Source organism: Helianthus annuus, chromosome 3 (assembly GCF_002127325.2).
Source record: "Helianthus annuus cultivar XRQ/B chromosome 3, HanXRQr2.0-SUNRISE, whole genome shotgun sequence".
Classification (NCBI taxonomy): Eukaryota; Viridiplantae; Streptophyta; class Magnoliopsida; order Asterales; family Asteraceae; genus Helianthus; species Helianthus annuus.
In genome coordinates, this window is record NC_035435.2 from 4,132,171 (window position 1) to 4,146,759 (window position 14,589).

At 38.3% G+C, this 14,589-nt stretch overlaps 2 protein-coding genes and 1 non-coding gene across 4 annotated transcripts; 2 read left to right on the forward strand and 1 right to left on the reverse strand.

Annotated features, from left to right (window-relative positions):
* Positions 1-5,511: 5,511 nt before the first annotated feature.
* Positions 5,512-5,583, reverse strand: TRNAE-UUC. The gene has a single exon. It is a non-coding gene; the product is annotated as a tRNA-Glu (tRNA).
* Positions 5,584-7,338: 1,755 nt separating this feature from the next.
* On the forward strand, positions 7,339-8,345 carry LOC110928507 (23 kDa jasmonate-induced protein). The gene is made up of 2 exons (XM_022171518.2): positions 7,339-7,813; positions 7,898-8,345. Exons 1-2 carry the CDS (start codon positions 7,400-7,402, stop codon positions 8,129-8,131), a joined length of 648 nt encoding a protein of 215 aa, XP_022027210.1. The 5' UTR covers positions 7,339-7,399; the 3' UTR covers positions 8,132-8,345.
* Positions 8,346-10,031: 1,686 nt separating this feature from the next.
* On the forward strand, positions 10,032-14,329 carry LOC110928505 (23 kDa jasmonate-induced protein-like). 2 transcript variants are annotated; one of them, XM_022171091.2, is made up of 3 exons: positions 10,032-10,138; positions 13,612-13,981; positions 14,066-14,329. In XM_022171091.2, the coding sequence occupies exons 1-3, from the start codon at positions 10,095-10,097 to the stop codon at positions 14,297-14,299; spliced, it is 648 nt and encodes a 215-aa protein (XP_022026783.2). In that variant the 5' UTR covers positions 10,032-10,094; the 3' UTR covers positions 14,300-14,329. The 2 variants fall into 2 exon arrangements, with proteins under 2 accessions (XP_022026783.2, XP_022027208.1); XM_022171516.2 differs by lacking the exons at positions 13,612-13,981; positions 14,066-14,329 and adding an exon at positions 10,594-10,983 and having other exon boundaries at positions 10,034-10,508.
* The last annotated feature ends 260 nt before the right edge of the window (positions 14,330-14,589 follow it).

A 14,589-nucleotide genomic window follows, 5' to 3' on the forward strand; every position in this document is an offset into this window, starting at 1 on the left:
GCAACAAAAAATCATTAATATTTATATCTACGAATAAGTTTTTTTTTCTTTTCTTTATTGATATTGATTTTATTAATTATTTTAATCCCTTTTCTAAAAACTCACGTCACTACACCAATACCCTACTAACGAGTAGAATCGGATAAAACACAGTTTGCATTTCGGAAATGAGTTTCAAGAAGGTTAAAAACATAAACCCCTTGAAAGGTTAATATTTTACATAACATAGAAGTGAAAATTATAATGTAGTTTAAAATTTATAGCAAATAAATCCTTGTTGCATAACAGAAAAAACAAAATATGAAAATTAAAAATGTTTTAATCCTTAGTTTTTTTTTTTTTTTTTTTTTTTTTTTTTTTTTTTGCATTTCATGATATTGAGTTTTATAGACCTAAGAGGTTAATAACATAAAAAAAAATCACATAAATTTCATAATAATCTACTATGATTCTATTAACATTTATGTTCGTAACTGTTTTGAATCAATCAAGTTGAGAAGTTAATGGAATCTCTTCCATGTTAATGGAATAACTTCTCTTGGGGAAGAAAAGTTAAAATCATATAAGAACACCCATACTTAAGCGTTTTTTGGGCGTGTTTTATAAAACAACGCCCCACCACGCCATCTTCTCCACCCCCGTGGGCTTTTTTATACAAAAATTTGGCTGGAGCGTTGTAAAATCAACGCCGGATGAAGATATTACCGGTAACCATCTTTTTCTTTGGCCAATCACTTTTTTTGATGGTTTTTTTTTATTTATTTAATTCTTTACATCCCTTTTAACATAATGCCCACATCCCCACTACACCCATTTTAGAAAACGCCCCATAAAGCCCCCTTACTGACTGGAACGCCCCATGACGCAAAACGCCCAAAGATGGGGTGTCTTCCACTACGCATGGTCTAATAAACTTCTCTTAGTGAATCAAGAACACCCTAGTAACACAGAAAAAAAATCAAATAAGGCTTTAACGACTCTACTCACAAACAAATCTAAAGATTGCGAAAGTGATTTTAGAATTTTTTTTTTTAATATTTATTTTTAGAACATCTAATTATCTCAACCAGATGGGATTTTTCTACTGTCCCTAATCATCATCATCATACTCAGTAAATTTCATCAACAGCAAAGCTAAAATAGGGTCTGAGGAGGGTAAGACGTAGACATCCTTACCTCACTCCGTAGGAATTGAGAGGTTGCTTCCAATGAGACCCCCGACTCGATAGTAGTTTTGTATCAAGCCTTGGACGTAAGACACATAACACTCGGCAATTAAGACAAAGGCCAATTAGTGCATGTACTCCATTGTCTTTTGGCTATCAACGCCACCACATGATGCATGATTAATCATCCCTCTCTTTTAACATTATTTTCACGAAATTAGTAAAATAACGTTAAAATTAGTGCACTTCCACTTTTGCCCCCTGAATGCCCACACATATATATTAGTCAACGTATATTCACTGAGGATATTCTACACTTAATAATATAATATAATATCATTTGTATATTTGTAGAGATTGTATATTCCATATTTAAGTGATTGGTTAGTTAGGATTCTCATTGTATATATATGTTGTACCTTTCGTTCAAAGACAATAAGAAACCTTTTCAATTATTAACATGGTATCAGAGCACCCATTGCTCTGAATCCTAACTCAATCGCTTTCATCTTGAGGCTACGGTCTCTTCCCTCTTGAGGCTACGGTCTCGATCTTTCTTTCAGTTTCACTCTACTTCTTCACCCGTTCGATCATGCCAGACACCGTTGAGTCGTCCGGCTCCGGCAAAATACCAACCCACCTGCGTTGCACCCGGTGTATACCGTCACTAACATCCAGAACAAGGTTCGGATATTGGACGGCACAAAAGTTACTTACTCGTCTTGGGTGAAGCTATTCCAATTAAATGCCCGTGGCTACAAGGTGCTCGACCACATCGACGACACCAAACCACCAGCTAAAGATGACACAAACTATGATTTGTGGATGGAGATTGACGCAATAGTTCTGCAGTGGATTTATGCCACTCTCTCAGATGAACTATTGGTTCGTGTTCTTGAACAAGAGTCCACCGCGCTTGAGGCTTGGGTTCGCCTCAAGAACATTTTTCTCAATAACAAAGGATCCCGCGCTGCTGCTCTTGACGATGCCTTCACCAATCTAACCCTCAAATCCATGCCCTCACTCCAAGCCTATTGTCAAAAATTAAGAGAACTCGCTGGTCAATTGGCTGATGTCGACTGCCCTGTCGATGAGAAACGTCTTGTTATGAAGCTGGTACGTGGCCTTCCTCCAGAGTATGATGTGGTTGCTGCTCAATTGGACCAGTCGTTACCTTCGTGGGAGGATGCCGTCAACCTCCTTGACTCTGAAGAGAGACGCCAAAAGGCTCGGGAAAATCCTTCATTGTTGCAGCTGCCACACACACCACGCCATCTAACACATCTGATTCGCCTGCTCCTCACCGTGAAAACACCTACCGGGGCCAACCCAGATCTGGTCAACAGCGTCGCAACAATAGGCCAAGGCCCAATCGTGGCCCGACTTCCCAAAATGGCCAGCAGCGTCCTCCACAACCACGTAATGGGCCATGGACTTCCTATTCTCAACAGTGGCCTCCGTACACTCCTTGGTGGGTCGGCCCAACTGGATCACCTGCTGGTTGGGCTCCGCCACCCTGCCCATACCCAACCCAAGCAGGTTGGGCCTCTCCTTGGCAGCAAGGCTTTCAACAACCGTCACCCAGGCCCAATGGGAACCAGCCCGCTACTGGCTCAACTTCACGTACCTCACCTCAGGCCCATATCACAGATTATGATCCTCTCCAGCCCACAGATATCGCTGAAGCATTTCAAGCAGTACCCACAGCCCAACCAACTGAATTCGACCCCTTGCAGCCTACTGACATTGGTGAGGCGTTTCATGCATTCACGATGGACTCGGGTGACCCGAACCGGATAATGGACACGGGCGCATCCAACCATCTTCACGCCGACTCAGGTATATGTTCTAACTCTTCTCGTATTAGTCCCATTAAATCTATATTAGTCGGAAATGGTCAACGCATGCCTATTCTTGGATCACGAAACACAACCTTTCCCACCCCAAACAACCTTCTCTTAAATAATGTCCTTTATGCCCCTAAACTTGTTAAAAACCTGATCTCGGTTAGACAATTTACCAAAGATAATTGGGTTTCTGTTGAATTTGACCCGTTTGGATTTTCTGTGAAGGATTACAAGACTGGGAAGATGTTGACCCGTCACGATAGTGAAGGTCACCTTTATCTTGTCACTGCTCCTGCTCAAGCTTCAACCTCATGTTTACTTGCTGATTCCACTCCCGATTCGTGGCATAATCGACTAGGCCACTCGGGGATTTCCGTCATTAATTCTCTTATTTCAAATAAATTTGTTGCATGTAATAAATCTAGTCGAACTCAGTTTTGCGATTCTTGTCAACTTGCCAAACATAAACGTTTACCCTTTTCATTATCAAATTCTACTACTGTCTTACCATTTGATATCGTGCACTGTGACTTGTGGACATCACCAATCTTATCTAATACTGGTTACAAATATTATATGATTTTGATTGATGATCACACACATTATACATGGGTATACCCCCTTAGATATAAATCTGAAACAGACTCGCAATTTATTAAGTTTTACACCTACATTAAAACCCAATTTCATTTACCCATTAAATCATTCCAATGTGATAATGGTGGTGAATTTGATAACCATATTTTTAAACAATTTGCCTCTACACATGGCATACAATTCCGCTTCTCGTGCCCACACACCTCCCAACAAAATGGGAAGGCCGAACGCATGATCCGACGAATTAACGAGATCTTGCTTTCCATCCTTACCCATGCTTCCATTCCAACCACATATTGGGTGGAAGCTCTTCACACTGCTGTCTACCTTCACAATATACTACCCACCAAACTCCTCAATAACTACACTCCTACCGCTGCACTATACCTCCGCCACCCAACATACGATCACCTACGGGTTTTCGGGTGCGCTTGCTTTCCAAATCAATCCTCCACTCGACCCAACAAACTACACCCTCGGTCCTCCTTGTGCGTCTTCCTCGGTTATCCCGCGGATTACCGTGGTTACCGGTGCCTTAACTTATCCACCGGAAAAACATTTTTCTCTCGTCACGTTATATTTGATGAAGCATCCTTCCCATTCTCATCCGCCAATACCCCTCGTGACTACACTCCTTTGGAGAATGATTTATTATCTCCACTCTTCACACACCCTTCTCCACAGCATACTGTCCAGACCACCTCCCAAACTGTGCCATCTCCGCACATCTTACAGCCCACCACAAACCACTCCATTAGTCCAACCCATCTACATTCTACAACCCACTGCGACCCTACACATAACACACCGCCCAGCCCCGCAGCCCATTCTCCACCTGATCACCATGCCACCCCAACCCACACACACTCGCCGCTACCTGGCCCAACCCCAGCCCACACCCCAGTTCAGTCCGCCACCCCGTCACCTGGCCCATCTTCAGCCCACTTTCCACCTCAGTCTGCCACCGCGTCACCTAGCCCTACTTCAGCCCACTCCCCACTTCAGTCCGCCAATACCCATCCTCCATGGCCTCCTAGCAACATCCATCATCCTCCATGGCCTCCTAGCAACATCCATCCTATGACGACTCGTCTTAAGGATGGCATTACTAAACCCAAAACCCACTTCAGCCTACACACTTCCAGACCCACCTCAATCTCACCCATTCCCACATCTCACATAGCCGCCCAAACTGATCCAAACTGGCTCAGTGCCATGACCGACGAATATAGGGCTTTAATGGCGTGGGAGCTAGTTCCACGACCTGATGGTGCTCATATAATTCGCTGCATGTGGCTATATAGACATAAGTTCCATGCTAATGGCTCCTTACAGAGATACAAAGCCCGTCTTGTTGTCAACGGAAAATCACAACAAGTTGGTATTGACTGCTTTGACACGTTCAGCCCTGTGGTCAAACCTACCACGATTCGTACCGTTCTTAGTCTTGCCGTCTCGCGTGATTGGCCAATACACCAACTTGATGTCAAAAAGGCATTTTTGCATGGGGATTTAAATGAAACCGTATACATGTTCCAACCCCCCGGATTTGTAGACAAACAACACCCCTCATATGTGTGTCGGTTACGCAAATCACTTTATGGGTTAAAACAAGCCCCCTGGGCATGGTATCATCGGTTTGCAACTTTTATCACTAAATGCGGGTTTCGTAGTGCGTCTTGTGATACTTCTCTCTTTGTTTACAAACAAGGCTCCAATACTGCCTACTTATTAATATACGTGGATGACATCATACTCGACAACAATTTTGTGAATTAATTAAAAATATATGTGTGAATTAGTGCATAAGAAAATTCAACTAAGTTGAACCCCACCAACTTCTTCAAGTTTTCATTATTTAAATATGAAAAATGATGAGTTGATTATCGTATACAAAAAGGTTTCATTGCCGGGAATTGAACCTGGGTCTCCTGGGTGAAAGCCAGATATCCTAACCGCTGGACGACAATGGAAGTTGATGCTTGTAGGTCAACAAACAATAATTAGTATATATATCTACGAAAAATCACAAAGTTTATTGATTATACTAACTAAGTTTAAAGAAGTTCGGCGAATTTCTTTTGTTATTTAGTCTGTGTTTACATGTGTTTTGAAATCACTACGAGCGTGTTGCGAACGAAACTCCTGACAAAAATAAAAAGAAAATGTAGAAAAAAAAACACTAAAATATAACCGAAAGAAAATCAACCAAAAAGTTGTATGGTAGCGATGTTGTTCGTATGAAACTCGTGGTCAGAGATGAGCAAATTGCTCTGGGTACCGATACCAAATTTTCCGAACCGAAAGATCTTAAGTACAAATTCGGTACCGACTTTTGGCGTTCCTGGTACCGGTTCACTACCGTTTTTTACCTTCATATACCGGGGTACCGTAACCGGTGTTTTCGGCATCAGTACCGATTCTGTATCGGTTGGCATCGAGCTCATCCCTACCCGTTAAACTAAAAAAAATAAAAAATTAAAAGTTGAAGAAAATTAACAAAAAAAAAGTTGTACGACACCTTTGTTCGTACGGTAACCGTGATCAGGGATGGGCAAATGGTACCGGGTAGCAGCACTGAATTTCCCGAACCAAAAGATTTCCAATATCAATTCGGCACCAACTTTTGGTGTTTTCTTTATTAGTGCCGGTTTTTACCTTCATGTACTGATACCGAACAGGACCGTACCGGTATTTTTGATACCAGTATTGGTTCGATACCGGTTAACACCAAACTTATCTCAACCCCTGATATTAAAAAAAGGATTAAAGTTAAAAAGTAAAGAAAATAACTATTATTGTAATATTAAAATAATAAAAGCATTTAAAAACTATATGTTATTATAATATTAAAATCACTATTTATTTAAATTAGTTTATTAATATATAGTAAAGTAATAATATATAGTAATATATAGTAATTCCGGCTGCAGCATTGTTGTTTTTGTCACATCAGGAAAGGGGTATATTATATGTAATGTAAGAGCTGAGCTACAAAGAAATTAAATACAAGTAAAGTTTACTGCCTTCATTCTGTTTATTTCACTCAATACAGTTGTGCAAGTCTATGTGCCCTTCATCTTCTTATTACTAATTATAAAAGAATCTCCATATGAAGTTAACTCTTTGTCATTGTCATGCAGGTTATGGATGTTTTAGGATTACAATCCAAATTAATATGAGCAAGTTGAGATACCAAATCTTGATAGTTTGTTGGTCAATGCAAGCATGTTGATCCTGCGTTCTAGTGTTTAATATACATATAAACATCATTTATTAACTTTTTTGTTTTGTTAGGCTTAGATGAAGAGCAATAACGTGCAGATGGGAAATTAACTAGTTACTATCATTTACCTTATATCACCCACTTAATAATTATCCTTAAAAATAAATCGATTTAGTGTCGAAAACTCAAGTGGTACGTGTAGCCATCCCCTATTTAGTATATCATAAACCTAACATCACCACTCAATACTTATCCCTACTAGATACAGATATGAAGAGAAAATGTATATAATTATTGAAAGAGACAAATGTGTAGGCGTCAAACATTTAGTCACATTTTTCTTACTTTAATACTTGAGAAATTAGGTACATGCATGGGTGATAAATAGAGCCTAAAAGAGACAAATGTATAGGTATCAAACATTTAGTCACATTTTTCTTACTTTAATACTTGAGAAAGGTATATGCATGGCATGGGCTATAAATAGAGCCTAAGTTGATGAAGCAAAACATATAACCTCATACATCACTCACTCAATCTTAGTTTGTATAACGGTACGAGTAATGGCTACCAATGTGTTCGGCAAGCCTGTGACAGAGGGAACTAGGACGGAGAGAGCACTCGAGGCTTTAAACAATCCAAACGTAGATGGAAAGCGTGATGTGGCGCTAGCCTATGTTAGGCGACTAAAAGCAAACTGGGGGAATGGAGTTTCCACACTAGGTATCTTTTATAATGCTACGGGTGAGACCTTGACTTTTACTCAAGAAAACTCGTCGTATGGGCAGATCGAGGGTCCGTATCCCACCAGGGTTCAGAACGGCCAGTGGGGTGCGTTTTTTCATACCAAAAAACCTGTTGTGGCTTCTGGCTCTGTTGGGTTTGTGGTATATCGTGTCAGGGTCAGTGATACAACGGTCTGCAACCCGCTAATTGCTTGGTCAGTCCCGTGGAGCCAAGTGAGCTATAACAATCAGGTAACCATATCGTCTTTTGTTCATTTGACCTCCTTTGTTAGTTTTCAGTTTAACGACTTAAATTTGCATATATGTTGTGTTCAGGCCTATTGCGACGTCTTTGATGAGGGAAAGGTTGATTCCACTGAGAAGATCTACCAGAAGATGGAGGATGTTGATAGCCGACAATATGTTTCTATTAAGTTAGGAATGATGGTGACATCACAAATTGAGACGGGCACTTCTCCTGTGTACGAAGCAGAATTTACCCGTGAAGATGTTGCAGCCAAGAAGAAAATTGCAGACCAACAAGATGTTGAAGCTTCACCATCTACTTAATTAATAAAAACTGCAATAGTAATCAATAAATAAATAAATAATTCCACGTGTTTGTGGTGTCGATGTTACAAATAAATATGCACCTTATATACATACATACATGTATATACTTTGTGCATAAATTAAGCCTGTTTTTATCTTGTCATAAGAAATGTAGTCTTGTTCTGTTTGCTTATATATTTGAATAAGAAGGATGTACCTTTTATTATTCCTTGTACTGATAATTTAATAATTGGTATTAACTTATCTCTCCTTGTTTTGTTAATTAACTAATAATAACTAGTATTTATGATTTGCGTGTTGTGACAGGATCATTAACGTGCAAAAATTAGCCCGTAAATTAAAACATAGAAAAGAATAAACAATTCAACCTAGGACGTACTAGAGCGTTGTCACGGGGCTGTTAAATGGGAAAAATGACATAAAAACAATGAACTAAACATGCACACTGAGGGTGTTAACTCTCAAAATTTAGATTGAAATGTAGAATGAAAAATTTGTAAAAAATGAAAAGTGTAGGGGACCAAAGTTGAAAGTTGAAAAGAGTTGAGGTTAAAAATGAAATGTTTTGTGACAAATTTATAAATGATGAAAAGTATAGTGGTTAAAAGTAAAAAAACTATCAATAGTAAAATTGTAAAAGGAGTGAAATTTGGTAAATAAAATATTGATGTTGAGTTGATTACTAGTGTAAAAGTTACCCAAAGAGCCAACTACAACGCTTAAATACACCAATACCCTACTAACGAGTAGAATCAGATAAAAACACAGTTTGCGCTTAGGAAATGAGTTTCAAGAAGGTTATAAAAATAAACCCCTTTAAAGGTTAATATTTTACATACCATAAAAATGAAAATTATAATGTAGTTTACAATTTATAGCAAATAAATCCTTGTTGCATAACAGAAAAAAAAAACAAAATATGAAAATTTAAAATGTTTTAATCCTTAGGGGTTGTTTGGCAACTTCTAAATAGCTAAATGTTTAACCACTAAGAGGTTTAAACCATTAAGTGCTGAACTACTAAGAATCAGTATAATACTTAACCCATCAGAGGCAAATGTCTGTCCAATTCAGATTAGAGGTCTTAACCATTGCTCGCGAAACAACAGACTGAACCATTAAGTGCTGAATCAGGAGGTCTATTAAGAGCCTCATTAAGACGTAAACAAACAACCTCTTAGTTTAGTTTTTCTATTTCGGGATACTGAGTTTTATAGTTGGGTTAAGTTTTTTACACACGCCTAAGAGGTTATCTACATAAAAAAAAATCACATAAATTTCATAATAATCTACTATGATTCTATTAACATTTATGTTCGTAACTGTTTTGAATCAATCAAGCTGAGAAGTTAATGGAATCTCTTCCATGTTTTTTTTAAATAACTATTTTTAGAACATCTAGTAATCTTAATCCACTTCTACTTACAACTCATACGTGCACCTTATGTCTGTTAACAAATCTAAAGATCCATCAATTCAATCTTCCGTCCATCGAGGGTATAGATCTTGCTTCCCCGATTAATTCTTAAGCATTCGAAGAGGATCCAATCAATCATTATTATTGAACTTAGAGTAAAGACTAAAACGATATCTATGTGCAAATTCAGTTTCTTCTAACAGATCTAACATCACCACTCAATACTTATCCCTACTAGATATAGATATGAAGAGAAAATGTATATAATTATTGAAAGAGACAAATGTGTAGGCGTCAAACATTTAGTCACATTTTTCTTACTTTAATACTTGAGAAATTAGGTACATGCATGGGTAATAAATAGAGCCTAAAAGAGACAAATGTATAGGTGTCAAACATTTAGCCACATTTTTTCTTACTTTAATACTTGAGAAAGGTATATGCATGGCATGGGCTATAAATAGAGCCTAAGTTGATGAAGCAAAACATATAACCTCATACATCACTCACTCAATCTTAGTTTGTGTAACGGTACGAGTAAGAATGGCTACCAATGTGTTCGGCAAGCCTGTGACAGAGGGAACTAGGACGGAGAGAGCACTCGAGGCTTTAAACAATCCAAACGTAGATGGAAAGCGTGATGTGGCGCTAGCCTATGTTAGGCAACTAAAAGCAAACTGGGGGAATGGAGTTTCCACACTAGGTATCTTTTATAACGCTACGGGTGAGACCTTGACTTTTACTCAAGAAAACTCGTCGTATGGGCAGATCGAGGGTCCGTATCCCACCAGGGTTCAGAACGGCCAGTGGGGTGCGTTTTTTCATACCAAAAAACCTGTTGTGGCTTCTGGCTCTGTTGGGTTTGTGGTATATCGTGTCAGGGTCAGTGATACAACGGTCTGCAACCCGCTAATTGCTTGGTCAGTCCCGTGGAGCCAAGTGAGCTATAACAATCAGGTAACCATATCGTCTTTTTGTTCATTTGACCTCCTTTGTTAGTTTTCAGTTTAACGACTTAAATTTGCATATATGTTGTGTTCAGGCCTACTGCGACGTCTTTGATGAGGGAAAGGTTGATTCCCCTGAGAAGATCTACCAGAAGATGGAGGATGTTGATAGCCGACAATATGTTTCTATTAAGTTAGGAATGATGGTGACATCACAAATTGAGACGGGCACTTCTCCTGTGTACGAAGCAGAATTCACCCGTGAAGATGTTGCAGCCAAGAAGAAAATTGCAGACCAACAAGATGTTGAAGCTTCACCATCTACTTAATTAATAAAAACTGCAATAGTAATAAATAAATAAATAAATAAATAATTCCACGTGTTTGTGGCGTCGATGTTACAAATAAATATGCACCTTATATACATAAGAAATGTAGTCTTGTTCTGTTTGCTTATTATTTGAATAAGGAGGTACCTTTTATTATTCCTTGTACTGATAATTGGCATTAACTTACTCCTTGTTTTGTTAATTAATTAATAATAACTAGTACTTATGATCCGCGTGTTGTGACAGGATCATTAACGTGCAAAAATTAGCCTGCAAATTAAAACATAGAAAAGAATAAACAATTCAACCTAGGACGTACTCGAGCGTTGTCACGGGGCTGTTAAATGGGAAAGATAGACATAGAAACATTGAACTAAACACGCACACTGAGGGTGTTAACTCTCAAAATTTAGATTGAAACGTAGAATGAAAAATTTGTAAAAAATGAAAAGTTTAGGGGACCAAAGTTGAAAGTTGAAAAACGTTGAGGTTAAAAATGAAATGTTTTGTGACAAATTTATAAATGATGAAAAGTATAGTGGTTAAAAGTAAAAAAACTATTAATAGTAAAATTGTAAAAGGAGTGAAATTTGGTAAATAAAATATTGATGTTGAGTTGATTACTAGTGTAAAAGTTACCCAAAGAGCCAACTACAATACTTAAATACACCAATACCCTACTAAGGAGTAACGAGTAGAATCGGATAAAACACACTTTGCGCTTAGGAAATGAGTTTCAAGAAGGTTAAAAAAATAAACCCCTTGAAAGGTTAATATTTTACATACCATAAAAATGAAAACTATAATGTAGTTTACAATTTATAGCAAATAAATCCTTGTTGCATAACAGAAAAAAAAAACAAAATATGAAAATTAAAAATGTTTTAATCTTTAGGGGCTGTTTGGCAACTTTTAAATGGTTAAGTGTTTAACCACTAAGAGGTCTAAACCATTAAAGTGCTGAACCACTAAGAGCCAGTATAATACTTAACCGTTCAGATGCAAATGTCTGTCTAATTCAGATTAGAGGTCTTAACCATTCAGACTCAGTATAATACTTAACCATTCAAAGGCAAATGTCATAGCTATTTAGACATCTGCTCGCGAAACAAACAGCCTGAACTATTAAGTGTTGAATCAATAAGAGGTCTAAACCATTAAGAGTGTCACTAAGACGTAAACAAACAACCTCTTAGTTTAGTTTTTTTTTTTTTTTTTTTTTTATTTCGGGATACTGAGTTTTATAGTTGGGTTAAGTTTTTTACACACACCTAAGAGGTTATTTACATAAAAAAAATCATATATATTTCATAATAATCTAGTATTATTCTATTAACATTTATGTTCTTAACTATTTTTACACACGTCTAAGAGAGTTGTATCACCTAACACTTGAACAAATCTATTCGATGTTTGTGATGTTCTCGCGCCGCAACGCGAGCGGGCCTTTTACTAGTTATCCCAAAAAATAAATCGATTTAGTGTCGAAAACTCAAGTGGTACGTGTAGCCATCCCCTATTTAGTATATCATAAACCTAACATCACCACTCAATACTTATCCCTACTAGATACATATATGAAGAGAAAATGTATATAATTATTGAAAGATACAAATGTGTAGGCGTCAAACATTTAGTCATGTTTTTCTTACTTTAATACTTGAGAAAGGTATACGCATGGGTGATAAATAGAGCCTGAAGGGGTAAGGTCTTAAAGAATCTCGCTTCAAGTACTTGAGACCATACCACAACTTCATATTCTAACCCTGTTTAGGTTTTGCGCGGCCGCGACAAGTGTCCTACAGAGAGAACCTAGAAGAAAAACAACAAGCAACACCTGCGCGCCAAAAGGAAACTAATGAATCCTTGCGCCTCTCTCCATAGCAAACAGGGATAAAAATACCAGTAAGCACTCCCGCTTAAATAATACCCAGACTTGGATATTATTTACTTCACTGATACCACACGATAAGGAGTCACACTGGATTACGGCAATAATCTTCTAGAAGACTCAATCGTGCACCACCAGACGGTTATAACCGTCTGGCCACGTGTTATCATCCCAGGCTCCCTTGAAGTCACAATGATGGCATAGAATTAAAGAGAAATCTCCACTTGCCCACTTTCCACGTGGCAATACCCCAGCCGTTGATATAGATCGCGATCCGTGTGCTCTCACACTCGATGAAGAGATTAACGGATGGAAAAATAACCGCTTACGGAGTTAGCATTTTCCGTCAACATTTCAATAACAGGTTTTCCCGCCCAAACTTCGGCTATAAATAGAAGAATAATTCAGGTATAATCTTCAAGTTACATTCACTTCACTTATACTTCTTCTTCTTCATATACCGATACTTATTCTCACGCTGGAGGGTGGTCACGCAGAGAACCCCCATTCTACCCGTGGCGAGTCTGACGGTGTCTGTTTTGCAGTTATCGAGAAGAGGAGAAGGTTTGTCCCCCTGAATCGAACGAGAAGAAACCAACCCTTTTATGCAGAACCTAACCCCCTGGTTTATCTGACTCCGGTCATTTAACCAGTGTTTCTTCAGAGCCTAAAAGAGACAAATGTGTAGGCGTCAAACATTTAGTCACATTTTTCTTACTTTAATACTTGAGAAAGGTATATGCATGGGCTATAAATAGAGCCTAAGTTGATGAAGCAAAACATATAACCCCATACATCACTCTCTCAATCTTAGTTTGTGTAACGAGCCAGAAGGAGGTTCGAGTAGTAATGGCTACCAATGTGTTCGGCAAGGCTGTGACAGAGGGAACTAGGACGGAGAGAGCACTCGAGGCTTTAAACAATCCAAACGTAGATGGAAAGCATGATGAGGCGCTAGCCTATGTTAGGCGACTAAAAGCAAACTGGGGGAATGGAGTTTCCACACTAGGTATCTTTTATAATGCTACGGGTGAGACCTTGACTTTTACTCAAGAAAACTCGTCGTATGGGCAGATCGAGGGCCCGTATCCCACAAGGGTTCAGAACGGCCAGTGGGGTGCGTTTTTTCATACCAAAAAACATGTTGTGGCTTCTGGCTCTGTTGGGTTTGTGGTATATCGCGTCAGGGTTAATGATACAATAGTCTACAACCCACTAATTGCTTGGTCAGTCCCGTGGAGCCAAGTGAGCTATAACAATCAGGTAACCATATCATCTTTTGTTCATTTGACCTCCTTTGTTAATACTCAGTTTAACAACTTAAATTTGCATATATGTTGTGTTCAGGCCTACTGCGACGTCTTTGATGAGGGAAAGGTTGATTCCCCTGAGAAGATCTACCAGAAGATGGAGGATGTTGATAGCCGACAACATGTTTCTATTAAGTTGGGAATGATGGTGACATCACAAATTGAGACAGGCACTTCTCCTGTGTACGAAGCAGAATTCACCCGTGAAGATGTTGCAGCCAAGAAGAAAACTGCAGACCAACAAGATGTTGAAGCTTCACTATCTACTTAATTAATAAAAACTACAATAGTAATAAATAAATAAATAATTCCACATGTTTGTAGTGTCGATGTTACAAATAAATATGCATCTTATATACATACATACATACATACATACATACATACATAAATTAAGCTTGTTTTTATCTTGTCATAAGAATTGCAGTCTTGTTCTGTTTGCTTATATATTTGAATAAGAAGGTTGTACCTTTTATTATTCCTTGTACTGATGATTGATATTAGCTTATCTCTCCTTGTTTTGTTAATTAATTAATAATAACTAGTATGTATGACCCGCGT

What these genes read in the sequence shown, in the direction of transcription:
- LOC110928507 (XM_022171518.2), top strand. Translation starts at nt 7,400, where the DNA reads ATGGCTACCAATGTGTTCGGCAAGCCTGTGACAGAGGGAACTAGGACG. An exon ending in AAGTGAGCTATAACAATCAG is followed by an intron (nt 7,814 to 7,897) that starts GTAACCATATCG and finishes TGTTGTGTTCAG; the next exon opens with GCCTATTGCGACGTCTTTGA.
- LOC110928505 (XM_022171091.2), top strand. Translation starts at nt 10,095, where the DNA reads ATGGCTACCAATGTGTTCGGCAAGCCTGTGACAGAGGGAACTAG. An exon ending in CCTGTGACAGAGGGAACTAG is followed by an intron (nt 10,139 to 13,611) that starts GACGGAGAGAGC and finishes AGAGGGAACTAG; the next exon opens with GACGGAGAGAGCACTCGAGG. An exon ending in AAGTGAGCTATAACAATCAG is followed by an intron (nt 13,982 to 14,065) that starts GTAACCATATCA and finishes TGTTGTGTTCAG; the next exon opens with GCCTACTGCGACGTCTTTGA.